This window comes from Drosophila ficusphila, unplaced genomic scaffold, assembly GCF_018152265.1.
Source record: "Drosophila ficusphila isolate 14025-0441.05 unplaced genomic scaffold, ASM1815226v1 contig_414, whole genome shotgun sequence".
NCBI lineage: Eukaryota > Metazoa > Arthropoda > Insecta > Diptera > Drosophilidae > Drosophila > Drosophila ficusphila.
In genome coordinates, this window is record NW_025064328.1 from 20,198,663 (window position 1) to 20,226,360 (window position 27,698).

At 47.4% G+C, this 27,698-nt stretch overlaps 1 protein-coding gene across 1 annotated transcript in view; it reads right to left on the reverse strand.

The window, feature by feature from the left end:
* Positions 1-8,293: 8,293 nt before the first annotated feature.
* LOC108099993 (mucin-5AC) overlaps positions 8,294-27,698 on the reverse strand; it is a 30,450-nt gene continuing 11,045 nt past the window's right edge. The window contains 3 exon segments of the mRNA XM_017203689.2: positions 8,294-13,119; positions 13,121-15,200; positions 18,642-19,164. Of these exon segments, the coding sequence (XP_017059178.1) occupies positions 8,881-13,119; positions 13,121-15,200; positions 18,642-18,994 (6,672 nt within the window). The 5' untranslated portion in view covers positions 18,995-19,164 and the 3' untranslated portion in view covers positions 8,294-8,880.

Below are 27,698 nucleotides of genomic sequence, written 5' to 3' on the forward strand. Positions count from 1 at the left end.
ATATTCCAAAAATCATACTTGTCTGATGAAAAACAACGATGTTATAATTTTATTTCCTTTATTTCTATATAGATTTTTCGATCTTTCCTATGGCAGCTATAAGATATAGTAGTCCGATTTTTATGAAATTTTTTTCTATTCAAGGGTATTTGAAAAACTCGATGTTTCAAAAATCATGCTCATAGGATTAAAAACAACGACGTTATAATTTTTTTTCAATATATATATATATATATATTTTATATATATCTTTTCTATATCTTATTATATATTATATCTTTTCTATGGCTATATTATAGAGTTATCCGATTTTGATAATATTTAATCCGAAATTCAATAGTAGTTAGAAAACGCCATCTGAAGGAAATCAAGTCAATCTGATGAAAAACAACGGCGTGAGATTTTCTTATTTTATTCTCTCGTATTGGAGCTATCTGATCCGGCCCGTTCCGACTTATATACTGCGTGCAATAACTTCACACCTTTTGGGAAAGTTTCAGCAAGATAGCTTTAAAACTGAGAGGCTAATTTGCGTAGAAACGCCTTTTGAAATTGTTGACCTGAGCTAAAAGTATTTGATAGTTAAGGCACTAGAACATAGTCTTTGTTTTAAGGGGCACAACTAGTGTGACGGCCTAAAAAAATGGTGATTTTTGGGAATTTTTATAAAAAAAACTACTTGATCAATTCTTTTCAAATTTTCAGAATATATTTATAGATGTTTGAAGAATATACAGTAAAATTTTTAAAGAAAAAAATTAAATATTTTTTAAGCTAGAGCCGATCTCCAACGGCACTAAAAAAAAAAGTGCCCCAACTGCTGCAGTGATTCCGGCCTTCTCGGTGGATGAAATCAAAATATGAAAAATTCTCGTTAAACTAGATGATATTGTCCATACAATGACCTACGATAAAAAAAAAATATCAAAAATTGACAAAATGGCGGCGTTTAGAAAAAAATAATCAAATTTTACCCAAAATTTTGGTCGTTTTTGGCCTGCCAAAATTCGATTTTTGATCAGATCAAAAAACCGATAGGTCATTGTAGGGAGGACTATATATAGAACACGTAAAAAAAATTTGATAGTGATCGGATCATTAGTTTTTGAGTTATCACTGCAGCAAATTCGGAAAATGCAGTTTCGAGAAAAACGCGTTTAAAGATAAAATGATCGTATTCACTGCTATACGAGCGGCTGCTCTTAAAATTGCTATAACTCAAAAACTATTTAAGATATCGATTTGAAATTTTAATATGTTATTTTTAAAGGTTGTATCTACCAAAATATGAAAGAAAAAAAAAAAGATTTTTTTGAAATGTCACACTAGTTGTGCCCCTTAACCTTCGATGTGATTTTTTTTTAATTGGAAGATGAACCGATTTTATAAGAAATTGTTTTTATATAACTGAACGATTCCAAGACCCTAAATCAAAGATAAGGCACGTGCAGAAAAAGTTTTTTTTTTCGAATATTAATGAACGCATGATTTATTTCAAAATGCAACGACATCTTTCGCCTGTGTCCTTTGCCATTTTATGTGCGGCTTTCCCGATGGTTTTTCGGCTGAGCAGGCGGGTTATTTCAAAAAGTACAAGGACAAACATTACATCTATTGAGATGATCGATACACGTGGTCGTGTTTCTTACTTCCAAAAACCGTTTGACTGCTTAGGTAACGAAGTAAGTTATTGGCACAGGGAGAGCGGTATACCGATTAGTATTATCCGTGGGTTACTTTGCTTAATTTACGATGACGGTCAGTCAGTCAATGGTATATTTAATTACGGACCGAAACATCTAACAGTTGCAACCACCTTAACAACAAAATAACAAGGATAACAGCAGGAGCAACATCAGAGCAGACAACCACAGCGTCTACAACCGACTAATTTTAAATGCAGGCGATGGACACGAGACAAAAAAGGAGCATTTTGCAGTTTTCGAAAAATTAAATCAAAGTTTGTGGTGCTGGGCAAAACATGCAAGATTCGCCTAACACCGCAGCACGCACCACCACCCGCATCCATATCCACGTCCTCTCACACACACGGACTCGCAGAAACCCATATTGAGACATATGCATTCAACGGACGTAGGAAAACGTTTATAAACACTCGATACAAAAACCCCGAAATGCGGTGCCGGGGAGTGGCATCCTTTGCAGCGCAGATAACGAAAACTTGTTTAGCAACCATTTTTGGGGAGTGCGGTCGGTACTTGTCCCTGTCCTTGTTGCTGTTCCTGTTGTTAAACCACGGATTCGTAGGGTATAGGGTCACTTGGCTTGGTTGGTTCGCGTTATCGATTACGATTTAAGTCGAAATTCCTTTTTTCGAATAAAGGCCGCTGCTGAGTAGCTCACGATTTTAAATACTTTTTAAAAGAGCAATTGTTTTCGGCTTTGAATTTCTTTTGCGGAGGGTATTTCAAAACCGTTGTGAACTTGTTTCGCTTTGTACTCTGGCGTGCCGGAGGACTCGTGGATGAGGACATGTAGTGTTGGCTAAGCCCAGATCCTGGATGTTGGCGAACTGCCTAGACATGCCTGTTTAAAACCGTTTGCATACATGTGCGGCAACTGGGATGTCCTCGAGAGCGAGTGGGCGCCCCGCAGACTAACGCTGCATATTTGCCGGCCTGTCCTGCCTGCTCCTTTTTGGCTCTTTCGCCCGGAATATGTGGCCAAATTTATCACACGTTAACCGGATGTTGCGTCCTTCTAATGATTTTCGTTGGGGTTCAGTCTTCAGCTCGTCGCCTGGCTGGCAGGCAATGTTTGCCTGCTTCCTAATTTCCGGGTTTCTGGACCAAACGCATAATTCTCGAAATGTATAACATTCATTTCTTGTCTTTGAAAGCCGTCCTGCTGCGCGGCTGGGAAAACAGGAGCTGAGCTTTCACTTTTCGCGCTTAAATTAATCCCATGATGGTTGCTTCGGCTGTTGCTGTTGCTTCCGTTCCCAAATTACCGTTCCCCAGTTGCATGCTAGAATGCTCGGAATGGAAATTGTTCTGAGCTGCGTTAGTCTTATTTGCTCTAGGCTGTAAGTGATTTTAGCAAAGAAATAAGAGTATCAAATGTGGTCGACGATAAAGCTTCTTTTTAAATTGGTTGAAATTTGCAAAATTTGTTGTCTCCCAAAATCGTGAATAACAGGAAAGGAAGCTTTAACAAGCCTAAGCTTATAATCCTAGCAGACAAAACCAAAATCAAAACTGACTATACCATTAATAAATCTTTTTTAATAAGATGTGCTTTTGTGGTTTGTTTAAATTTATCGGATAACTTATTCTAAATGCAACTTTACTTTGGCTCTTTCAGAAGTCATTATTGTTTATATATACACACTTTTTGTTGATCACGTTCTATTATGGTGTGTAAATTGTATCAATAAGTTTTCCATCCACTTAATAAGCAATATGAAAACATTTTGAAAACATAATAATTTTAGGTACAACATTTGACATCAACATTTTTGTTGTTTAAGGTGTTATTGACACAACATTGGTATATTTTAGGTAATGATAGTAAACTTTATTTCAGAACTTAGGACTTTTGATAAAGGCTTAACCCTTTTTGGATGCAAAAGTGATATCTCACAGTTTGGGAACTTAGGAATAGTTTTCGTTTAGTTTCTTTTTTTGATGATTGCCGAGCACCCTGAAAAGTTTTAGGCATCCAAATGACTAAATTTGGGTGTGGTCAGCTCAAAGTTTTTTGCCTATTAAAATTAGATTTATCCAGGAGCATAATTAAAAAAAGAAAGGAAGCTAGCTTCGGAAAGCCGAAGCTTATATACCATTGCAGTCGAACAAAATACATAAAGGGTAAACAGCATCGAAGCTATAACGTTTTTTTCTATTTATTTGTCATATTTTCGATTATTGTTTATATGGCAGCTATATGATATAGACGTCCGATTTTGATAAAACTAAATTCGTTATTCAACTCAGAACTCTATATTTCAAAAATCAAGATTGTCTGATGAAAAACAACGATGTTATAATTTTATTTCCCGTAATTCTATAAAGATTTTTCGATCTTTCCTATGGCAGCTATATGATATAGTTGTCAGATTTTTATGAAATTTTTTTCTCTGTTCAAGGGTAGTTAAAAAAGGCGATGTTGTAAAAATCATGCTCGTGGAATAAAAAACAACGAGGTTGTTCAAAAAGTGTCGCGAATTTTGTATTTTCGCAGGTTACCTCGTATCGAATTTCGATTTTTTTGTGGCGTTATGTTGGCACTCATGTCTCACACTTATGCCGACAAGCTCGGGCCATTTTGAATGTTCACTTAATTGTTGACAGCTGCTTTGCTTTGAATCGTCTTCGATTTTTACCTATTCAAAAAAATGGATCAAAGAACCTGTATCAAATTTTGTGTGAAAAACGAAAACGAAATAAAGTGCGTGGATGCATTCCGAATGTTGACTGTGGCATACGGAGAAGCTACCTTAGGACCGAAGCAACGTTTATCGGTGGTACAAAATGTTCTCAGAAGACCTAGAAGATGTGAACGACGAAGAGCGTGCCGGACGCCCGAGCACTTCGAATGTGAAAGTTTTGCTGACAGTTTTCTTCGATTGCAGGGGCGTGGTGCATCATGAGTTCTTGCCACAGGTAAGAACAGTCAATAAGGAATATTACCTGCAAGTTATGCGCAATTTGCGCGAATAAATCCGCCAGAAACGCCCGGATTTGTGAAAGAACAAAAATTGGCTTTTGCATCACGATAACGCCCCTGCTCACACATCGTTGCTTGTGCGCGACTTTTTGGCCGAAAACAACACATTAATGATGCCGCAGCCACCGTATTTCCCAGATCTGGCCCCCTGTTACTTTTTCTTGTTTCCTAAACTGAAGATTCCATGAGAGGACGACGTTACGCTACGCTTGACGAGATAAAGGCGGCATCGAAGAAGGAGCTGAACAAGACAAAATAAAATGATTTTTTTGAAGTGCTTCGAAGATTGGAAAAACCGTTGGCACAAGTGCATAAAATCTCATGGGGATTAATTTGAAGGAAATAAAATAGATATTCATGAATAAAAAATTTTTTTTTGAAAAAACACAAAATTCGCGATACTTTTTGAACACACCTCGTATATTTAATATTTCGAGCTTTCCTATGGCAGCTATATGATAGAGTTGTCCAATTTCGATAAAATTTAATCCGAAATGCTATAGTATGTAGGTAGAAAACACCATCTGGAAGAAATCATGTCGATTCGATGAAAAACAACGGCGTAATAATTTTTTTCCCGTAATTTTTTTGACCTCTTGTACGGGAGCTATCTGATATAGTCGCCCGATCCGGCCCGTTCCGACTTATATACTGCGTGCAACAACTACACTTTTGGGTAAGTTTCAGCAAGATAGCTTTAAAACTGAGAGACTAGTTTGCGTAGAAACGGACAGACGGACAACTGGACAGACTGACAGACGTAAAGACGAATTTTTATTCAGATCGTACTTTATATATACTTTATATAAATTATAATACCTTTTGCTCTGCAAGGGTATAAAAAAACTCATTTGATGTAAAAACCTACCTAATCAAAAAGATTAAGGGTAAATTCCCATATGCAGGTATAACTCCATAGGTGGTGACTAAAAAATGTATAGATGTTAATGGCAGAGGTATGAAAGTAGTGAAAGAACGAAAACGAACGAGTAGTATGCAAACGGAAAAGGTCGAGCGTGGCGGCAGCAAAGGGAAGGACAACAAAGCTGAAAGGGTTTTCACCGAATCCCTTCATTGTTGCTTCTGTTACCCCCTTTTACTGACACTTGCATAATTTTGGGAGGACCTTCTGAAAAGCAAAATCCATCTCACACAATGCGCAGAGGAAACAAAAGCGACGAAGTATCCAAGTATCCGGCAACAAAGTCCAGATCCGACATCGACTCCGATTCCAGCACAGGAGTCGTAGAGCACGGATCAGGGAAGCGGAAAAGTTTGCTGAACAACAATTACAATAAGCTGGATGGGGCAACAGCTGCGGACAGCTGGGGCGGCCTTGTCCGGCGGAGTCCTGGGCAAAGAACACTGCAGGCAATGGCGGATCGCCGCGAGGAGTGGAAACACTTTTCTTATTACACAATATGCAATCATAATAACAATCATAATAATAACAATGACAGATTTGTCTCTTCCGCGCTAGCTGCTTCTGGCCCTTGAACGCAACACGTGCGGAAATGTTTCGTAGCCACAATAACAATGGCGACAACAGCATCCGCAAAGGCAACAAAAGGCGGTTGAAACTTGAATTTTTTGTGTGCAGAATAAGCTGCACTTACGCGCTTTTTGGTGCATAAATCGCTGCGACACAGCAAATTAGTGACATAATAATGAGAGGCCGGCAGTAGCAACGTGTGTTTATGCAGAAATACAGTAGAATCCGGTTCTAGCGACTTTCAAGGGACCGACGATTTTATGACGATATACCCAAAAGACGCACTTACAAAAAGGAGCAAAAAAAAAAAAAAAATTTCGTCTCAAAACCCGGGCGGACATTATAGGCGAAGTCGTTATAACAGAATTCTATTGTATTTAAAAAATCAAAACGACAAATGTGTAGAAGACGGCAACCATATAGTATACAAGTTACTATATGTGTTATCTTTCTCATTCATAATACCCTTGCAGAGGGCATTATAATTTAAGCTACAATTTCTTGATCAGCAACACGATCTGTACAAACTAGACGTCTATAAGACGTGTGCGTCTGTCCGTCTGTTTGTTCGTTTTTCTGTGTAGACTTGTTTATCGGTTTTAAAGCTATCTTGCAACGTTACCAAAAGTTGTGTAGTTGTTGCACGCAGTATACAAGTCGGAACAGGCCGGATCGGGCGACTTTATTAGATAGCTCCCATAAGAGAGATTGAAAAAAAAATCATTGACTTGGTTTTTCCAGATGGTGTTTTTTAAACTATTTCTACTTAGATTTTTCGATCTTTCCTTTTTCAGCTATATGATAACGATATAGTCGGACGTACTTCGATTCAGATCGTGATGTTGATCAAGAATATACTCTATACACTTTATGGGGTCTGGGGTGTCTCTTTCACTGCGTTGCAAACTTCTGACTGAAATAAAAATACCCTTTTGCTCTCCAAGGGTAAACAAATAATAACATCTTGGTTTTCATCAGACAAACATCATTTTTGGAATATAGGTTTTTAACGACTCTTCAATTTCGAATTAACTTTGATTAAAATCGGACGATTATATCATATAGCTGTCATATGAACATTCGTCGAAAATATAGAATCTTAATAGAAAAATCGACACAGCTTCTATGTTGCTTATCCTTTATGTATTTTGTTCGACATGTTTTATAACTTCAAGGGTTTAGATTAGGTTTAATATAAAAACTGTGGGCGCCTGGTACAAATATATTTTCTTGCTGGCCGTCTAATTTTTGGCCTGAAAGTATGCCTCATGTTTACTTATATGTGTTTAAGCGTGCTCGCGTTGTCGTAAAGCCGCATCAAACTCTGTCAAGTAAGGACAACAGCAGAACCAAACAAAAGTTCTGCCGACATGCAGCCACACACAACAGGGAACAAAGTGCAGCACGACAAGAAAAAACTTTGGAAAACTTGTAGGCAGCAACAACTCAAGAAATAAAGTTATAAAGCCAAGAAATAAGAAAAGTATTTGGATATTTTTATGTAACTGAGATTTGTACATATTTATACGTACTTTTGATATACGATGTTAAATATATTCGCATTCAATTATTGTCACTGCTTTGCTCGAATGACCGGGGCTTTTGAAGCTAATGTTGTAAAGATGGGGTCTTAAAATTCAAATTACTCCGTAATAATTGCCCACATTTTGTGTGATGTGTATCTATCGGGAATCTACTTTGCCGTTTTGTTGCATTAAAACCTTGCTGCGTTTGAGAGTTGTCAGTTTTTCTAGGCAAATGATTTTTTTAACCAAAAAGAAATCGATCAATTAAAAATATATCAAATATATTAAACAATTTATGACAATAATATTTTTGGAAAATTTCGGATATCGGTTTCTTTAAAATTTGCAATTATCTAATGATGCAGATTCTAGTGTACTCTACGATTACAACAAACATGGAAATTATAGTCTTGCATATACGGTAATTTCAAACTTGGAGAGAAAGCCCGAACAATTATTTGATAATGTGTTGATATCGCAAAATTCGCACTTCATTTGATGTACTCACCTATTTGTCTCTTTAATGCTTGGGCTGTAAAATATGCTTACTAAGTGTTTGCCTTATTCTTCTTACGGGGTATTTAAGTTTTTTTTTGTAGAATGTATTTATATTTGTTTATTAAGAGTTTTTGTTTAAGCTTACATAATAGCATACATAACTTTTAGTTTGCGTATTCGTAAAGTTTATTTTACTAAATTACATTTGTTCAGTTGCCAAAACATTGACGCATTCCATGATTGCATTTGCATTTAATTTTCGATTGCATTCGCATTCGCCGCCTACATATTTGTTCACCATTTGTTTGCGAAGCGGGCGATTTTCGGCGAACAGCGAACGAAGTAAAAAATGCATTTCCATACCATACACAATGCCGCATTCGGTTAGTATGCGGCAAATTAAATGCAAGCCAGAAAAATTGGAAATAAATTTGCGCAAACTGTATTTAAGCATTTAAGATATTTGATTTCATATTGCGCGCGGAGAGTAATTGCAGCTGCCACTGGCAAATGCAATCGATTGCTGCGCATCAATCTCGTATCCGGCCAGTCCGGCGAGCGGCGACGCGGGATTAAGGCACAGCAAGCAGTGTTCGTAGGGATAAAGTTACAAGTACGGCGTAAATTCACTAAGTCACATTCAAAGGATTAACAAGAGAACGGCTGGCAGCCGCTTCACGGCAGCAGGCGCGGGTTGAAGCGCCCCATGAACAGGATCATGCCCGTGGGGTTGTGGCGCACGAAGTACAGGAAGGGCTTGTCGAAGCGCAGCCGCGGGGCGTCGGGCACGCGCGCCTGCCGTGGCCGGAGGGGCAGCGGCAGCTCCAGGTACTTGGGGTCCAGCAGGTCGTCGTAGAAGCCCCTGCCCAGTGCCGACTCCTGCACCAGCGAGCCGAAGTCCACGACGGCCTCTGACGAGTCGGCGGCGTCGTCCTCGGTGGCGTCCACGTCCTTGTTGCGCTTGCGCAGCGGCGGCGCCGGGTACATTTCCACGTGGTGGTGCTCTGAGATCTTCTCCTCGCCGCAGGTGCTGAACGTGTTGATCTGGATCATGTCGGACAGGAAGATGTCACGGTTCCCGGCTCCGGTCAGGCCCCGCAGGTCAGCGAAGTCCGACTTGAAGAGCCCGCGCAGGCCCATCTTCTGCAGGCCCAGCGAGGCGTTCACGAAGGAGCGGTGCGAAAAGCGCGGTAGCTGCACCTCCATGCCCGGCCGGTCCATCAGCGAGGTGAGCAGCCGGCTCCATGCTTGCGGCTCCCCGAACGCAGTCTCCACCAGGCTGCGCTCCAGGCGGTCCAGGTTGTCCATCGGCGAGATGGAGCTCTGGTGGCCGGGCATCACGTAGACCATACTCACCGTGTCTTGCACGCGGCCGAAGGCCACCACAGTGGCGTCCAGCCTGGGCTCGTAGCCCGCCGAGAAACCGGAGCGGTAGAGCACGGCCGGGATGGGCACGAGCCGGCGCTGGCGCACGGTCGGGTGCACTTGGAAGAACATCTCCCCGTCGCGGTCCGCGGTAGAGCCGCGCGAGCAGTCGGTCTGGAAAAGATTGGCCGAGATAGTGGCCAGGGGTCCGTTTACCCACACGCTGTTGGTGCGAAGGTATTCCAGCACCTTGCCCATCGTATGCCGCTTCACCAGCAGGTTTGTGCGGCGCCGCACGATGTCGTTCACCACGTGGAAGTTAACCTCCTCCACATGTCCGGCGTATAGTTGCTGGGTCTTCTCCTTGAAGAAGGGCAGGATTTTTCCATTGGCCCGGTCGCTAAAGATCTCCCGCACGAACGCCGCGGTCGCGATGTCGCTGTCCGAGGCCTGTTCCACGGAAGTGGTTATGTTCTTAAAGATCAGGTGTGGGTTGAAGGTGACCATGTCGTCCAGCTTCAGGATTTCGTTCATCTCACCGGAGGTGCTTCCGCGCGCGCCGAGGAACACCATTGATAACATGGAGGTGAGGGCGAACGGGGAGATGACCAGGCTTCTGGCGGAGCTGATCTTCTCCGAGGTGATGGCGCGCCAGTAGCTAAAGGCCAGTTCGTTGCAAAGTCGGGCGAAGGACTTCAGGTCTTCGTCCATGAGCGCGGTGGAGGCCTCCAGCCCCTGCGAGTATTCCGGACTGGGCTCCAGCTTCACGGGTGGTCGGGTTGACTGAGTAGAGCTGGCCATTAGATTGGTTAGAAGCGGGGGCCGCTGGGAGGGCCTCTGCTGGTTCAACGAGGCTGGAAAATGGCTGAGGGTCGAAGTTTGTGGCTGAGCCGGGTCTGCCTTGTTGGCACTGTAGGGCAGCACCTTCGGTGGCTGAAACTCTACTTGGTTGTAGCCACCCAGAAGCGAGGGCTGTACATAGTAGGAAACTGGCTTCAAGGTGTTCAGTCGCTTTGTCGTCGTTGCGGGAGCACTCGTGGTAGTGGATTTAGCTGTGGTACTCGGGCTCTCCGTAGCTGGTTTCCGGGTAGTCGTCGTCGTAGTTGTTGTACTGGATGGTGAAGAGACCTGCACCTGGTAAGCGATTTGATCCTCCTCGTCTTCCTCATCGGCCTGGTCCGGTGGAGATTGTCCGTAACTGGACACAGGTAATGCCACTTTGTAACTGTCCACCTGCGGTTCAACGACGGTCTTGTCTCCACTGCCCTCTTGAGAGTGTGAGTTTAGGGGTCGCACCACACTCGCCGTCGTTTCGCCGAGCTTCACGTAGGGATCCTCGTCATCCAGCTGTACTTTCTGAGCACTCGTCACTCCTTCGGCGCCCGAGGAGTCTTGTTCGTCCGAAATGGTGGCTGTCAGCTCGTCGGAAACCTCCTCCATCGACTCATCGTCCAACTGCTGCGACTTCACCGTACTCACTTCGATTTTTTCGGTCAACTGTTCGGAGGTCAGCGACATGTCCGAGTCAGAAGACGCCAAAGACATGTCCCCCGGTATTTCCGTGACAGGCACTTCGGCCTCTTCCTGTTCCCCGCTGACTGGAGCCTGGTATTGGGGCAGTACCTGTGCTGCGTTGGTGGCGCTGTCCACCACATGGTTTTCATGGGATTCCTGGGGCTTTTTTTCTGGATACTCTTCGCTTACGGTTGTTGGAGATTCCTCCTCTGTCTGTGCGTCTTGGTAAGTGCTTGTGGCCGATGTCGTTTCATCACTCACAGACTGTTGCGTTGTCGTTGGCTCTTCCGTCCCAAACTTCTCCGTGGTGGGAAAAGGCTCTGGCTCTCTTTCCGGGACGCCACTTGACTCCGTCTGCTGCTGCTCGTTGTAACCATTCGTCAGGAGCTCGGGCATTTCCTCCTCGCTGTTGTGGTGCGTGAAGCCTTCGGGAGCCTCGCTATAGCTGGTCGTAGACTCTGCGCTACCGGAAGCCTCCTCACTGGAAGTGGTCTCCTGGCTGTTATCCTGTGGCGCCTGATGCTCGGTGGTGGCAGTGTGTGGTTCTGCAGTTTCCGCCTCTGTGGTCTCCACCGGCGGGGCTGCTGTGGAAGGCTCCGGAGTCTGTTGAAGCTCGAGTCGTTCATTGGCAAATTCCTGCTGCTCCTCATCTTCGTCCTGCTGCTGCTGCGCGTATATCTGGGACAGCGAAAGAATGGGAATCCGGTGCGTGCTTGTCTCCAAGTTTATTTGGGACAATGGAACTTCAACAGTGGGTCCTGCATGTAGAGCGTTTGGCGTTGAGGATTCAACCTTGGGCGCGACCGCGGCTGTTGTAGTCTCGGTCGGCAGACTTGATTCTTGCTGCGGCTGCAGTTTTAGGAATTCTTCGGACTCCCCAGATTCCTCAGATTTTTCTGGCATTGGTTGGAGCAGGAAAGAGGTATTGAGTTGGGCAAAATTGGTCAGGCGGAGTGAGTCGTCAATGGATTGGGCTTTTTGTGGTGGCTTGCTCTCGTCGGTCTGGGTGATCTGCTGGATAACATCGGACATAAGAAACTCCAGCTCGTCTTTTGTCTCGTTGGAGTTTACTGGGACATCTGGGACAAGCGAGTTGCTGCCGTCCACCAAAGTGGAGGCCACGGTGGCCGCCTGTGTCTGGAAGTTGGCCATGGATATCTGATCCGTGGGCTTCAGCATCTCGAGGTTGAGTTGCTGCACTAGGTCGGCGATCATGGGGGTCACTTCCGTACTGTCAAAGTCGGCCACTGTGGTGCTCTCCGAAACTGGCAGTCGCAATGCCTGTTCTGTGGGGGCTACCGGTGCGTCCGACTTGTCTTCTATCTTCACGGGGTCTGGGCTATAGCCGCTGGCGGGATAGGGTCCGTTTGTCTCCGACACATTTTCACCTAGTGACTCGAGCTTGAGCTCGTTGTCGGACTCGATAACGGACTGCTCGGTGGCGGCTTCCAGTTCTTCCAGCGGTGACATCGGAGTAGTCACCAGGAACTGGGTCTGTCCGGGCAACTCTGTGGTCTCCGGCTCGTCCGGGCTTCCGTTGGACTTAGTGGGCATAAGAGGCTCCGGTTTTCTGGTTACTGCAAAGTACTGTGGTTTGGCGGTGATCACCACTACTGGGGTCTGCTCCTCCTCGTCGTCCTCGAGGCTGCTGAGCGTGGTCTCAGCCGACTGCTGGTGTGTCACAGAAGATTCGGTGGAGTCAGTTGCGTCCTCCCCCTCTTCGGAGAGCATAGTGGCCAAAGTGCTACCGCCGTAGTGGGATGTCAGGGGCTTGTTGCTAGTGAAAATTGTGGTTGGCTTAGAGGACGAAACAGGAGTCTGAGTGGTAGTTGTCGTTGACGTAGTTGGTGTTGGGGTGGGGCTGGCGACCACGGCTACCTTCTTCTTATCAGCCAGCTCCTCCATCTGCAGCTTGCTCTCAGCACTGTCGTATCTCACGGGAGGCGCAGCAGATTCCTCTTCGGCGTTGTCTGAGCTCGAGAGATCCTGGGTGAGCGACTGCACGATTTGGTCCATGGAGAGAATCTGGGCGGGGGGAGAGTTGGGGGGCTGGCGACGGTGAGCTGAGGTGCAACTGCTGCTGCAGCTGCGCCAGCGAGGGCAATGGAGTCTTTTTCAGGGGCGAGTGTTGCGCCGGAGGCTCGACGAGTAAAGTTGGGGTATTCTGAGCGGAGTCGTCGTCGTAGCTGGGCATCGGATAGAACGGCTTGTGGGTGGTGCTTGAAGCCGTAATGACGTTGACCAGCCCGTAGCTTTCGGGCTGGGGCTTTCCAGCCATCTTGCTGGATTCGGTTGTGGTGCTGTGAACAGGCTTGGCGTGGATTCGGTTGTGGTGCTGGGTTGTCGATGTGGATGGGCGGTTAGCGGGTTTGTTGTGCAGTTTCTGGTGGTGCAGCGCAGGTGGTATTGCTGTGGTTGCTGTGGGAGGCTCTGTTGTTGTTGTCGTTGTGGGAGCATTTGTTGTAGTCGTTGTTGTTGTTGTGGCAGCCTCTGTTGTTGTAGTTGTTGCTGCAGCTTCTGTAGTAGTTGCTGGAGCCTCTGAAGTAGTTGTTGGAGCCTCCGTCGATGTCGTTGTCGAGGGGACTGTGGTTTGGGGCTCCGGAGTAGTGGTGCCCGGCTCTTCTGCCGGTGGCTCAGTGGTGGGAGCCTCTGGCGAGGTAGTCGTAGGTTCGGCAGTGGTCGTGGTCGTTGTCTCTTCCGGCACTGGCGTAGTTGTGCTGGTTGTGGTAGTTGTCGTGGGCGTTGGCTTTGGCTTCTTATGGGGTCGTTGCGGTCTGGACGGCTTCTGAGCGCCCGCGATCTGCGGCTTTGGAGCAGAGCCAGCCGATGCCGACTCACCCTCCGGCTGGATCAGGGGCTTTGGTTTGGACGTGGGCTTGCGCTTCGGTTTCGAAGGCTTGGAGCTGACGCCAGAAGGTCCTGTCCCCGGGGTTCGTGTGGGCTTCCGCTTCTTCTTCTTCGTCGTAGTCGCCGACGGTGCTTGCGTGGTGGTTGAGGGCGTGCCTTCCGCCGGTGCAGGCTCCTCTTGCGTCACTTGCGTGGGTGCCTCCGTCTCGATCTGGGGGGCTGCAGTGGTCGTCGTAGTGGTTGTCGTGGTGGTAGTCTTCTTTTTCTGCTTCTGCTTTCCGCCAGAGGGCTGGGACGAGGTCTCGGCCGCGGGGCCACCGCTGGGCTTCTTCACGCGCTGCGGCTGGGGCGGCTTGCGCTGCACACTTCCCGGCTTTTTGGCCAGCTGGTGAGTGAAGACCACCTCTGTGCTGGAGGGGGCGCTGCTCGAGGAGGTGGGCGTGTGAATGATCTCCTGGTTGTTGTAGAACACGCGCCGCGTGGTTGTCTCCGGCCGGCGGGTGGTGGGAGGCAGCTTCTGGTAGATGGGCTGCATGTGGAGGAGCTCGAACTCCGGCATGTTGGCGGCCACCTGCTGGTACTGCTGAACCCCCGTGTATACGGACTCCATGGGGTCCAGCTCCTCCTGCACCACTTGCGGTGTCACCGGGGTCGTGCTGGTCGTGGTGGCGGGCTTGCGTTTGGTGCCCGGCTTCCGCTTCGCCGGCTTCGGCTTCTTGGTGGCCCGCGTGGCTGGTGGCGCAACCCTGGTAGAAGTCTCCAGAATCTCCGACTCGGGCGTCATCACAATCTGCTGCGGACGCTGCTGCGGGAAAATATCGCCACCCGTGTTGCCGAAAATGGCTGGCAAGATGAGCGACCAGGAGGAGGAGACATCGGGTGTGTCCAAGAGAGGGGGCAGCAGCTCCCCGGAGCTGTTCTTAGCCGAGCTGGAGGCGACCTCCTTGTTCAGCACGCTCTGCACGCTGTCCACGATGTTCTGCACGCTCTTGTCCGGACTACTCTCAGACACCGGGGCCGGGTGGATGATGGACGGTCCCTCGCCGTCGCCGTTGGCCACGATGCTCTGAATCTCCTGCATGGTCATAAGCCGTTTAACCAGCTCGCCGTGCTCGTCGAACGTGTAGAACTCGTAGCGGTCTGGGTTGAGGAGCACGATGGGGCTGGCCACCTGCAGCGACGGCTGTGGCTTGGGCACCTTATGTCCGAGGGCATCCGTGAACTGCGGCTCGTTTCCATCGAGGACGACGGACACTGGCGCGGTTGCACTGGAGAGCGGGAGATAACGGGGAAAACAATTTACTTTTACTTTCGGAGTGGCGGTGTGAAATTTTTTAGATTCAAAATTATATACTTAATAAGATACTTAGTTTTAGCCTTTTCAATACACTTCTGACCCCATTTGTATCTTGATATGTCCTTCGAACTGTTCTTTCGCATACCAGTCTCTTAGTTTTAAAAATATATCTTCGAAACTTTAGAAGACTTGAAGCAATTGCAGGTAGTATATATGTTGCAAATATATCAACTAGCTGCCTTAAAAAAAGATCAAAAAAATATAGTGATTCTTAAAGCCTCTGCAATTTTAAATTAAATTTCTTTTCATATAACTGAATGGAAGTATAATTATCCCGCTTTCTTATCGTTAAACCATAGTTTTTAAAATAAAATAATTTTTTAAAAAATTTTGATTGTTCAATTGTAAGACTTAGATTCCATAGTAAAAACAGAAAAATACTTGAAGCTAGCTTCGGTTTGCCGTAATCAAATATGTCGAACCAAATACATACATAGAGGCTAAACTACATCGAAGCTATGTCGATTTTTCTACGAAGTTTCTGTATTTTCGACGAAATAAGCTATATCGTCGTCCGATTTTTATGAAATTTAATTCGGAATTCAAGAGTTATTACAAAACTCTACATTTCAAAAAGTTGTACGATTTTTATGAAATTTTTTTTCGATAAAAAACAACGACGGTTTAAATTTTTTTCATTATTTATATATATTTTGCGATCTTTCCTGTGGCAGCGATATGATAGAGCTATCAGATTTTGATAAAATTTAATTCGAAATTCGACAGTAGTTAAAAAACACCATCTGGAGCTATCCTATATAGTCGCTCGATCCGGCACGTTCCGACTTATATACTGCGTGCAATAACTTCACATCTTTGGGAAAGTTTCAGCATCTTGCTGAAAGCTTTAAGACTGAGAGACTAGTTTGCGTAGAAACCGACAGACGGACTAATGGACAGACGAATTTCGATTCAAATCGTGATACTGATCAAGAATATATACACGCTATGGGGTGTGAGGTGTCTCCTTCACTGCGTTGCAAACTTGTGACTGAAATTATAATACCCTTTGCTCTGCAAGATTATAATTATAGAAAACTTTATGCCATATACATATATATTGTGAGATACAGCAATTTTTTTAAAACTAAACTATTTTTCAATGAGATAGTTATATCATACGTATGACTGGGATGAAATAACAAAAAGTATTTTTTTGATTCGAGACAAAATATTTTTTACAATATACCTTAGACTTAACATTTTAAGTATCGAACCAAAAATGATTAATTTCGATCAAACAATTCCCATTGATGTCTATTATTCTGTCACGAGCCAAATGAAATTGCAAACTTAACCAGAGCTTAATAGCAAGCTTATCCTGCTAAGAAGGTCGAAAGTCAGGCAAAGACACGAAGACACGCTCATGTGGACTTTGCCCTCGCCACTTGACGATGCCGTTTATTCTTGGTTTTTATGTTAATGTTAATCATAAGCTTATGGCAGCTGTATTTTCAATTCCGAGCGGCGTTAATGACTTTTGATTTTTATAGAGTCGTTCTGGCGAAAGTGCGGTTTGTCCCTCTGGCGGCGCGAGTCATGTTGCATACTTGGCGGCGCATCGTTGGCATTTTAATGGAAATGGAGAACCATGCAATGGTTGCGGAAAGTCACGCAGTCAGCCATCCCACCACCCTTCCCCCACTTCCGCCCTTCCGCCCATCCCTCCATCACCCGCCACCGGCTTACGCAACTGCATCTCCATCCTCCGTCTGCATTTGTGCAGCGCTTAGTGGGAATATCTCGGCACACACTACAGTTTACATATGTTAGCTGCGTCTGTGCGATATGAGTATGCAAGTAATTCCGCGTGTGGCATGAGCACATCATTAACATTTAAGCACGTGAGTCGAAGCGTGCTTAGTCATATGCAGCTGCCACACGCACACAAGCTCCCTGTGTGGACATACAGGCAAATGCCACTTGCCATAGAGCAGCGGGTTTGATGCCTCTGCCTCGTCAAAATCATCGACGCGGTGGAGGCAAAGCGCTTCATGCGAGAATTAAGTGCAGAAATGTGTTGCAATGGGATTAGGGCGAAAATATTCCGTAAAATTTGTGTGCATTTCTAAACCTATTCCCGTCGATTTGTAGCTTAGTCCGAGCTGGCCTTTGAGGCGAAAGTAAATGATTTATTGACTTATTTCCAATTAAATTTTAGGTAAACGTGACCGGCCGAGTGGCGTTGTATCGTAAAGGTCCAAAAGAATGTCAGCCGCACAGATTGGTTTTAATTGGAATCCAGAGGCAATGCAGCACAATCAAAAATGCATGTAAATATTGCAGGTGCGCCTGGCTGCAGTTACCAGCATGTAGCTGCGCGTCATCATCGTCGTTATCGTCGTTATTGTCGTTATCGTCGTTATCATCGTTATCACCATCGGGCAACAGCTCGCAGTCATTACCACCGGTGGGGGCGGGGGAAGTGTAGGGCGCTCCAGCAGCTGACGCAAGAAGCCGCTGGCTGTGAATTTGTTTATGCGCGGAATTAATATGAAAGTGCCGGAACCTTTTCAAACAGATGTCTTCGGGCAGCAGAGTGGCAGAAAAGGAAGACGGAAAATGGAAAGTACGCTCCTCCATTTGTCCTGTTCTCCTCTGAATGGATTGGGGATAAGCCGTTTCGGGTTCACTCCAAAGAATCGCGCCCACACAAGCCCAATTGATTAGCATTGATTTGAAGTTAATGAGCACTCAATTTGGTCGCTGATGTTTGCTCCGTGCACAGCCCACCTTCGCCTTCATCAAAACCCTCCCTCCAAACCCAGTGGGATGCCGAACGCGTGCCACAAAGTATGCAACGCTTTCGGCCCACTCCAGCACGCTTTGCGGCCGCAGAGCAAATTAATTAAAAATACTAAGGCGAGTGCCCAGCCCGACCAACCCACGCTCCTCAATCGGCACAACGGCTACAACAAAGCGGGAAATTCTATTTCAATTAGTGGCAAAAATTGCAAAAAGCTGCGCAAACAAAAGATTTTCCCCAGCAACAGCAACAGCGATAGAAACAGCAAACAAAGGGCAAGTAAAAACGGACGTGTAAAACAAAGAGACCCCCGCTACACGGAAAATAATAAGATTGCGGATTAACAACAATATGATCCGGCTCAGTTTGATAATGATAAAGCTACTTTGCTGCTCCTAATGCTTTTCATTCGATTGTTGTTAATAAAAACCTAATTTTACATGTAATTAAATTTATGTGAGCAAGTTAATGTGAACGAGTGCCGAAAATCACTTAAAGAATGTCTTCTGTCCAGTGTTTTTCTTTCTGTGCGCATTCCTTAATTCAGGCAGTAAAGCCGCAATGAGCGTAAGTCTGTACCGGTACAAAACCAGCGTGTGTACTCACCTGGAACCGATGACTTTCTTTGAAGGCCCAGTCTCTTCGGTCTGGACATTGGACGACGCCGACGACGTGGACGGAGAAGTTGATGTGGCTGAGGAGGGAGCCTGGGCATCACGGGCATCCTGGGGACCCTCCTCGCCCTCTGGGGGAGGGGAGTCGTAGACGAACGCCGGCTGCAGGTGCTGCCTGGCGGCCGGGCTTCGCTGGCTGGACGATGACGAGGACGAGGACGAGGAGGTCACATAGGTGACTAGCGGCTGGCGGGACTGGCTGTTGGGGAAGGCCAGGGTGCCGGCGGTGGCCAGGACCAGCCAGGCAAGAAGCCAGAGCGCAGGGTGAGTGCGCGGCAGAGGCATTGCGGAACGGGGAGACTCGCGAGGGGCGTGCGTTTGTTTTCGCTTCGGCCTCGGACTAATCTTAAAATTGTTTTCCTCTCCCTTTTACTGATGGGAGGTCGGGACCTTTGGCTCACTGAATCCGATTGGCGCTTAATGTCGAAGGACGCTGCATAAACATCAAGCGGGAGCTGCAAAGTGGAATAAAAAACTAATTAAAGCAGTGTTAATGAAGGCGAGTTGCGAGAACGCCGTGCCTGAATTTGCATAAGGTGCGCGAATCCTTTAAGGAAGCGGCGCAACTTAAAGCGTTGTTGCAGGAGGTGCATTGTGGCATGCGGCGCGCTTTTAGGCCCTGTCATAATCAGGCGCCCTGGCAGCAGGCAAATTGCCAGGCACCTGAAACCTGGCACGCTAATGCGCCTGTAATTATGCTAATAATAACGAGCAGCCACATGAGGCGAGTGGGGGAAGTAATGCCATTGGAGTTGGCGTCTTTGCAGTAAAGCATGCTTTCAGAGCCTTGGCCTAAGTGCCAGGCAATTTGGCCCTAAGCACGGGGATACGAAACATCCCCTTCCAGGAATGGCCGTGTGCATTACAGAATGCATACAGCGGCTGATGGAAACTAGAGATCCGCAATAACTTGGAGCGGCGTTCGGGTTGGCCTACGTGACTTTGGATTGGGTCAGGAGCCCTGCCAAGTGCGTTGCCAGGAATCGGGAAAATGGCTTTTATTTTTAGCCAGCTCCCGCTTTGTTTTCCCTTGCCTTGTCGTTGTCTGTCACTCGCTATCAGCATCAGAAATCTGTGCAAATACTTGGCAGCCATTTTGACAGTTCTCCTGTTCTGCGTTGTGCCACTAAGCCTCTTCTTTGTGTGCGTATGGGTGTGTGTGTGTGAGTGTGTGGGATGGCTCAAACGAATTGTCAATGGCGCGACACGAGGGAACAGAGCAAACAGGCAATATGTTAATAAGCACAATGGCCAACAGCAGTGGCAAAGCCGAGGAATGCGCTGACAACTTAAAGCCGCCGCTGTCAAAATGTTAGCTCGCAGAAACGTATCCTGAAAACCCTCCCCCCACTCACTCACACACACACATACGCACACACCCTTAGTCCTGTGAACTCGACAAGTTTTGCCACATCACGTACGCACACCAACACAGGCGATGAAACCAGTCTATATACGGCAGATAGCTAAACGATTCCTGGTCAATGAGGAAAAAATCGGGCATAAATACCGGAGCCCGGCCATAAAAATATGCTCGCTGACTGGTTGCCGACGGCATTGGCACTCTGGGTCCTATTTTTGATTTTCTCCGTTCGTTTTATGGGCACGGAGCAGCGAGAGAAATACAACCGAATTAACATAAATTGGGCGTAAAATATTTCAGCATAATGTACGGCTCGCAGGGAGCGTCCGTCCGTCGACATCGGCGACAAAGGACTCGTCACGGCCGCAAGTTGGCAATTGATTTGTAACGGTAAATTACGATTGTCAGCGGTCCTTCGCAGGATAGCATGGTTGGATAGTTGGGAGGTTGGATGGTTGGAGGGGGAGGTTGTTTGAACGGTGCCGAAACCGAGTGACATTGAAATGTAAATGGAACGCCGGCCCCGAGGAGTGGCTTACCCTTTGGGAGGAGCGCCCGAGAAGTTAACTGAGGTGAGGTGCCAGAACAGATTGGTCGGACTGCCATTGTCTGGGTCGACAATGATGCCGAGTGACATGACAAGTGGCCGACAAACACACACAGGAGCCCGGACAGAAAGTCACAAAGGAGCTGAAGAGCTGAAGAAGTGCGCTTGTTCGGGCTCCCATCGCACCATCCTGTGTCTGTTTCAGTTTCAGTTTCAGGTCCGACCAAGATTGAGCCTGACAGCTGTAGGAACAAGCAAACGAGTCGAGTCGAATCGAATCGAGAAGAAATGAGACCGCTTACGAGCTGGACGTTTGTTTAAACAAATCACTCCGGCGTTTCCATATGTTAGGGGGAGAGGAGTGGGACGGCCAAAAAGCGTAACAAATGCAAATACTCTGCGTAGAGGGGGGACTGGCTATAAATCAAACGACAAAAGGTGTATTTAGCCAAAATGACAATTTGAGGCCTGTGGCTGGCAGACTTTGCTCAGGACACGACCCAAAGCCGGGAGCACAGCCAGGGTGTGGCTCCCGAAGGCCGCTTCCGCCAGATGCTGGGGGGGGTATACATTTCGGGGAAATGAGTGTCGGATGCTAGACTTCATTAGCAGAGGTTGAGCGTAGAATCAATAACCTCAGTCCAAGCAAGGTCTGACCTTCGGTTTTTTCATAATTGAAAAACAGTCTCAGGACATAATTGAACAAGCCCACATTACACCTTTAAACTTAGATTGCTTTTCCTTCCACAGGTCAATACTTCCCAGGAATTGGGCTTGAATGTTAAGTGCAAACAACGTATTTGAGGCCAGGGACGGGGGAAACTTATGTCTATTGAGTTAGCCAAGTTGCGTGCGACCAAAATATCCGCAGAAATTGGTTTTAAGGCTTCAGAATCAACCGCAAATAAAGGAGACAAACGGTCAGCAAATGAGCCACTCACACGAACACTGGATCTGAGTGTGTGGGCGGGCTGTAAAAAGTTCAGAAGAGTTTGCAACGTCCGCAGCGACCAATGAAAACGTGTCACGTTCCGTGGGTTTGTGGAAAATTAAGATTTTCCACCAAGGCGAAACTTGTTTCGGTTTGTTTTTGCTTGTTAGCCATTGATTTCTTATTGGATTTACTGTCCCCTGCACACACAGCAGGACTTTGGAGCAATCAGTTATCGCTTGCGGCTAGGAAATTAAAGCAAATCGCATTACGGCGCTCGCCGTTTGGCGAAGGTCGCGCTCCTCGCAATGTTGCATGGGTCGGGGAACTTTAAGAGGAATGGCCCTTCACGGTTAAGGGCTCCCCGAATCGGTGTATCGGCAATCTGTTGAGTCTGATTTCTGTTTCATTGGCCTTTCCCCTCCAGGAAGCGCAGCCAAGTGTTGGCCGACATTTACACGCTGCTTCCTGGCAGCTTGGCACTGCTTGGCTTTTGTCTTGGCAAGTCCTCGTCCTTCGGCCAGCGGCTCCAGGACCTCCAGAGCTCGCACTTTCGCACTTTTGCGCTCTCGCGGGTGCCCGCCGTGGATTGGAGTGCGCTACACTAACAGAACTTTATCGCTCTGTTTCCGTTTCCGTTACGTTACGTATACGCTCCCCAAGCGTGGCCTCCCAACGCTCGTAAGATGTAATTTCAGCCGCTGGCCCGGCTTGAGAACTTCTCCTCGTGCGCAGAACATTTGATTTTATTTATTTATTTCGATTTGCGCTTTTCTTTCGCAGCGCGCACAAAAGGAAAGCCCCCGCACACGCTGGGCTGTTGTTCTTGCGTCCCGGTCGACGAAACAATTTCCTTCCTCCCAGCCACAGTGGGCAAAGGGTATAGACAGCTAGAGCTTCTCGAGCACTCTTTCAGTGACATCGGCCTATTTAAATGAAAGCTCATCAAATATCAACTGCATATAAAAGACCAAATATCGGAAACCCAATTGTTAGGGAATTGTTTTTATTTAAAAGTAAAGTTAAGAGTCTCAAATATGTTATAAAATATATGTTTAATACAACAATATGTTTCAGTGAACTTGTTGTCAAATAATGCTATCCTGAACAAGTTAATTTTGCAGAAAGAAATGTTTCATATCGCGAAGTTAATTATTAAACAAATCTGTATATCTCCAAATCGTACCTTATGTAAATGGTTTAATCGGCTCACTGTACTACAAAGTTACTCATAATATTAGTCCTGTGCTACTGTGCTGTGCGGTTTCTACTCCTAACCGATGTGTCCAAGGGCGATTAGTATGTGCCACCACTCTGAAACGAAGCTAAGTGCCAATCTGGCCCACTGTGAATTGGCGCAGCTTTTCCGGCAGCACTGCTCCTGGCAGTTGTGCGCCTCTGGCCGGCTAATGTGCATTTTATTTTCCGCTCCCACTGCCGCCGGAGCTCAGTCGATTCATTGGCCATTTACTGGCTGGCAGTGCCACTTCCGCACGGGTTCTATCCGGGCATGTGCATGACATATATTGTTTTGAAAAAGATTTCGCACGCCGCAGGAGCTCGATATAATTTTCGGCATTCCATTCCCATCACGTGCATATCTCGCCTTGCCAATCTTCATTTGGCTATGAAACTTTTCAGCTGCCGTCCCCTTATCTCGCTGTCTATTCTTCCCCGACTGTTATTGTTCGGATCGAATCGAGTTTTGAGAGGACGTAGGTGGACTGTTTATGCCTGGCAGGCCCCGCACAAAGGCCAAGGTGGATGGAATCTGCGACGAGTCTGCCACTGACACCGCACTTAACCGTAAATAAATCCCCGCAAGAAGCTCGCCTTGGTTTATAGTTTTTCGAGTTTCTGCGGCTCAACGGAAAGCGCCTTGTCCCGCATTATTCCTTTTCGCACGTGTCTCCCATCGAGGCTCTGGATCTTCCTGCCTTTGTCATCGCCGGGCTTCTGTCCATCGATTCGATTCGATCCCAGTCCGGACACGTTTCGGTTGCCACTGTCCACCCGTCCAGTTGTCCTCTTGTCCAGTTGTCCGGTTGCCCGGTTGCCCGGTTGCCCGGTGCCCTTCCACTTAGCCAGCTGGGCCGAAAGTGCCAAAGTTATGGGGCCAGGGCGTGGACGGGATTAGGACACGTGGCGCGGCGGCGTTTAATATATAACTCTTTGGCATTAATTAGCTGGGACCTGCCACGCCCAGCGCGGCGTATACGTGATTTGTAAATGCAACCTGCCAGTGGCGCCGCAACTTTTCGCCACGCATTAAGCGGCAGGCAACCTCCTGATTGCCGCAATTTATCAAATGGCGCGTGTCCGCCGCGCACTGCATTTGCATCCGACTTGGCTGCAGGTCAGAGTGCGCTGCTGCTAACGACAACCGGGCACATCAACATTTTAATTAATTTCGTTAAAGCGCGTCATCAGGAGCTGCACCACCAGCTTTAAAGCGTGAGTGAAATCGCACCGAATTAAGCAAAACTGCAAACAGTTATGCAGCTTTGTCAGCGCGGCTGCATCTCGCTGCACTCGCGGTTGCATATTTATTCGGATTCGAATTGATAAAGGCTTAAATGGGACCGGCCGAGGCCGCGAACGAACGACAGGGGAATCAACACCAGGCCGTGCTTAATCCATTATGCAATCGCCTGCCATTATCACATTTGTAATATATTTATTGTAGCACACTTACACCGTGAGCAGTAATTTACGCTTTAAAGTCGGCTGGGGCTGTCATAATTGTTCCCCCTCACCGTGGCCCGAATGCGAGTGTTCGGCTGGGAGGCCTGGAAATCCGGCTCCTAACAAGCGTGTTCTTCATGGCCCCACGCCTTTGAATTCCACATGAGTGACCCTTTGTCCGGGCTGTGACATATGGAAATACCGGGGCCGAGGGACCCGAAAGGGCCAGGCGAACCTCCTCGCCAGCACTTTGATTTCGCAAAATTTCGCACAACAGCAAATTTTTCAATTTATAATCAAAACAAGCGAGGAGCCACTGGAGCGGAGCAGAGGGATCCTCGAGCCTGCTGTCTGGCTGCGGCTGATTAGTACGGACCCGGGGAGGACATCCGAGCCCCGCAACCTTGGCACATTCAATCTTCGGGCATTCAAGCATTCAAGCAGCCAAGCAGCCAAGCATTCATCCACTCATTCATTCCTGGACTTTATAGTCAACAAACTGTAAAAAGGGACCTTGAAAGGTGCACAAAATCCTTTTACTGCTCCGTACAAAAAGGCGTCGTATCCTTTCATGCCCAACTGCGCTTCCTTTGGTCAGTGTTAGTGGCCGCTATCGCACTCCGTGTGTTCGTGTGGGTCCGCTGGGGTGTGTGTGAATGGATTAAGCCCGATGAGCTAGTGTGCGCCGAGGAGTACCCCTTTTCCTTATCCCGGCGCTCGTCCATCTGCTTTTTTCCGCCTGCTGCGTCATTCGCTGAATGATGATAGGCCCACACGCGCACCCTCATGTTCGCCGTATCCGTCTCCTTTTGAGTTATGACTTGCACATTCACTCCGCCTTGTTTTATCAGCCCGCCGTAATTGCCGGGCTTTCAAGCCCATCTTAGTCGGACGTTAGTGGGCCGGCCTAGGACTGATTAGTGGTCGCAGTGAGTCAGCTACTTCCAGTGCATTAGTCATGTTAATTAACCCAGGCGGAGGGCTTTCATAATCTAGTCGCCCGAATTACATTACGTTGCGCCCGAGCTCAGATGACCCAACTGTAATATTTAATTGCATTTTAAATTCGCCAGCGACTACAGCAGGCTGAAACCTGCCGTCGAACCTGAAACACTTCGCCAGGGGCAGTGGGCGCTATCAGGACATTCAGAGGGGCCCACACCCCACACCCCACACCCCACACCCCACACCCCAACCTACAATCTGGACAGGCAAGGACCTGCAAACCAGCCGAACGGATAAAGGCGCTAACTACGGGAATATAAACATGCGAACATTTTTCATGCGAGTCTGCCGGCCACTCGGACCTGGGATCAGGAGCTGGGTCCTGGCAATGGCAGATGAGCGCGTGGGCCTCAGATAAGATTCTATTTGCCACCACAACCACTACAACCACTGCTGAATGGCCTTAGTTTCTGCTGCAGGCGCAGCGGGAAGCAGGAAAAACTGCGCTGATACCCGGGGGAACTTTTTCGTCTCACTTTACTTTGGCCCAGATATGCGAGGCGGTGGCGAAACGGTCCACGAAACGTGGCCGAATGTGTGGACAGTTATGAAGATTTGTGACATCGCCATGTGCACAGTTCAGGGCGAGGCGGAGTTTGAGGCGGAGCAGCGATACGAGGAGCGATAAGTTGGCCTGGCTGGGCAGAACCCCTCCTCGAGATAACCTTTATTGCTCTCAATCTATTTTGTGTAATGATTTTTACTCAGGCATACTACACGGGGATGTCAGTAAGGCTCTTTACTTTTAGTACTTTATTCGTCCTCTGATTTTGTAACTAAAAAACCCTTTAAGCCGTATTGCTGCCAGGGCTCACAGCATTTAAGGAGTAGTAGGACGTGAGTGGCACTCGACTTTGGCAGAGATTTGGAAACGATGGCTGATTTATTAAATGGAGCGGGACTTTAAAGTGTCCTTTCGGGCCCCAGGAGCCCGAGCCCAGTCCTTCAGTGGGATCGCCTTTCAGAGCGACGAGCGCTCTGCTCCAAAGCACATAATTTAGTGCCTGCAGTTGAGGTTCAGTTTCGCCAAAGCAGCTTTACCTATTTTGCATAATTTCCGCTATTCCCCGGCCGTCGCTGAGCCACAATGACAACGTCAACAGCAGCAGGAGCAGCAGCAACGGGGTTCCCCCCGCGCTGCGCGCTGCGTTTCGGCCACTCGGTGCATCCTTTTGGACATTAGCCTGCTGTTTAACATTTTATGTGCCGGCTGGAGTGGCAGGTGCAGGAGCGGCTCGTCAAGTTTGGCTCCGCTCGCCCTCCTCGAGATGCGAGCCGGGCTGGCTGACTGCTGTTGACACAGTTAAACGCCGGCCCATTTATTATGCGAATTTATTGTGCCACAGACAGGAAGTTGCCGAAACTTGCGTTCTGACCGCACGGGGCTCAAATATTTCCGCCCGAAATCCCCGGCTAACTCAATTAGGGTGTGTGCGCGAGGAGGGCCTGTGTGTGTACGTATCTCTGTGGGCTCAGGTGTGTACAAGTTTATGAACTTTGCAGCGCCAAGTGCCGCACACACTCTTACGCACACACACACAAGTGCACAGCGCACTCACACGAATGGGCTGCATGTTAGCCAAACACGCAACGCATTTTCGCACTCACGCAAATTACCAAATAAGCGACGTGTGAATTTGCGCCTGTATGTGTTCATGCCCCGCTGTGTGAGTATGCGTGTGTGCGTGTGGGGGTGGATGGCCATTCGCTAGTAGCGCTCAAAGTTTACCTTTGGTTTTTCGTGCAAATTTGATTTGGTTGCCGCTGTCTGCGCCAAGGAACTTTAACTTGCATTTCGGGCCCGCGCCGTGATTTTCGTGATTTTCAGTGCTCGCAGAGCTTTGTGTGCGTTCGCGGGCAGGTGCATAGTTAATTTGCACAACAATGCGCCGCTCCTGGGGAGTGCAGCATGCAGCATGCTGCTTCCCTGCCATTAAGTGGTGCAAAGAGCTGGTGTGGGACCGCTAACAGCTACTAAAAACTCAATTACCAGGCCCAGCCGCCCCATGTGTCTGCCTCCTCCAGCTCCCCAGCTCACCATCTCCCCAACTCCCCAACTCCACGCCTGTCGCCTGTTTAGGGTACTTGCAATGTACCGAAGCACACCCGAGTTGAGGGCGACCTGAGACGGCCAACTTGCAGCGGAGTCGTTCGGACGGACTGGCAGGAATTGTAATTAAACGCTGCTTAGCGGAAGCTGATTAGGCAAATTTGATATTTATGTGCAGCCCCAACGAATTCGCAGTAGCGTCAACAAGCAGCTGCAGCTGTTCGCGGAACCCTCCGATACATGACTATATACTATATCATATATGTAAGGCGCAGCTTGAAGGGTCCAACTCCCAGTTTTCGTCGGAATAGACAAACTTTCGACTGAGTGGAATGCTCCGCAGGCCGCACTGCAATTTCATTCCGCATTCATATGCGAAACTTTGGCGCATGCTTAGCTCGCACTCGA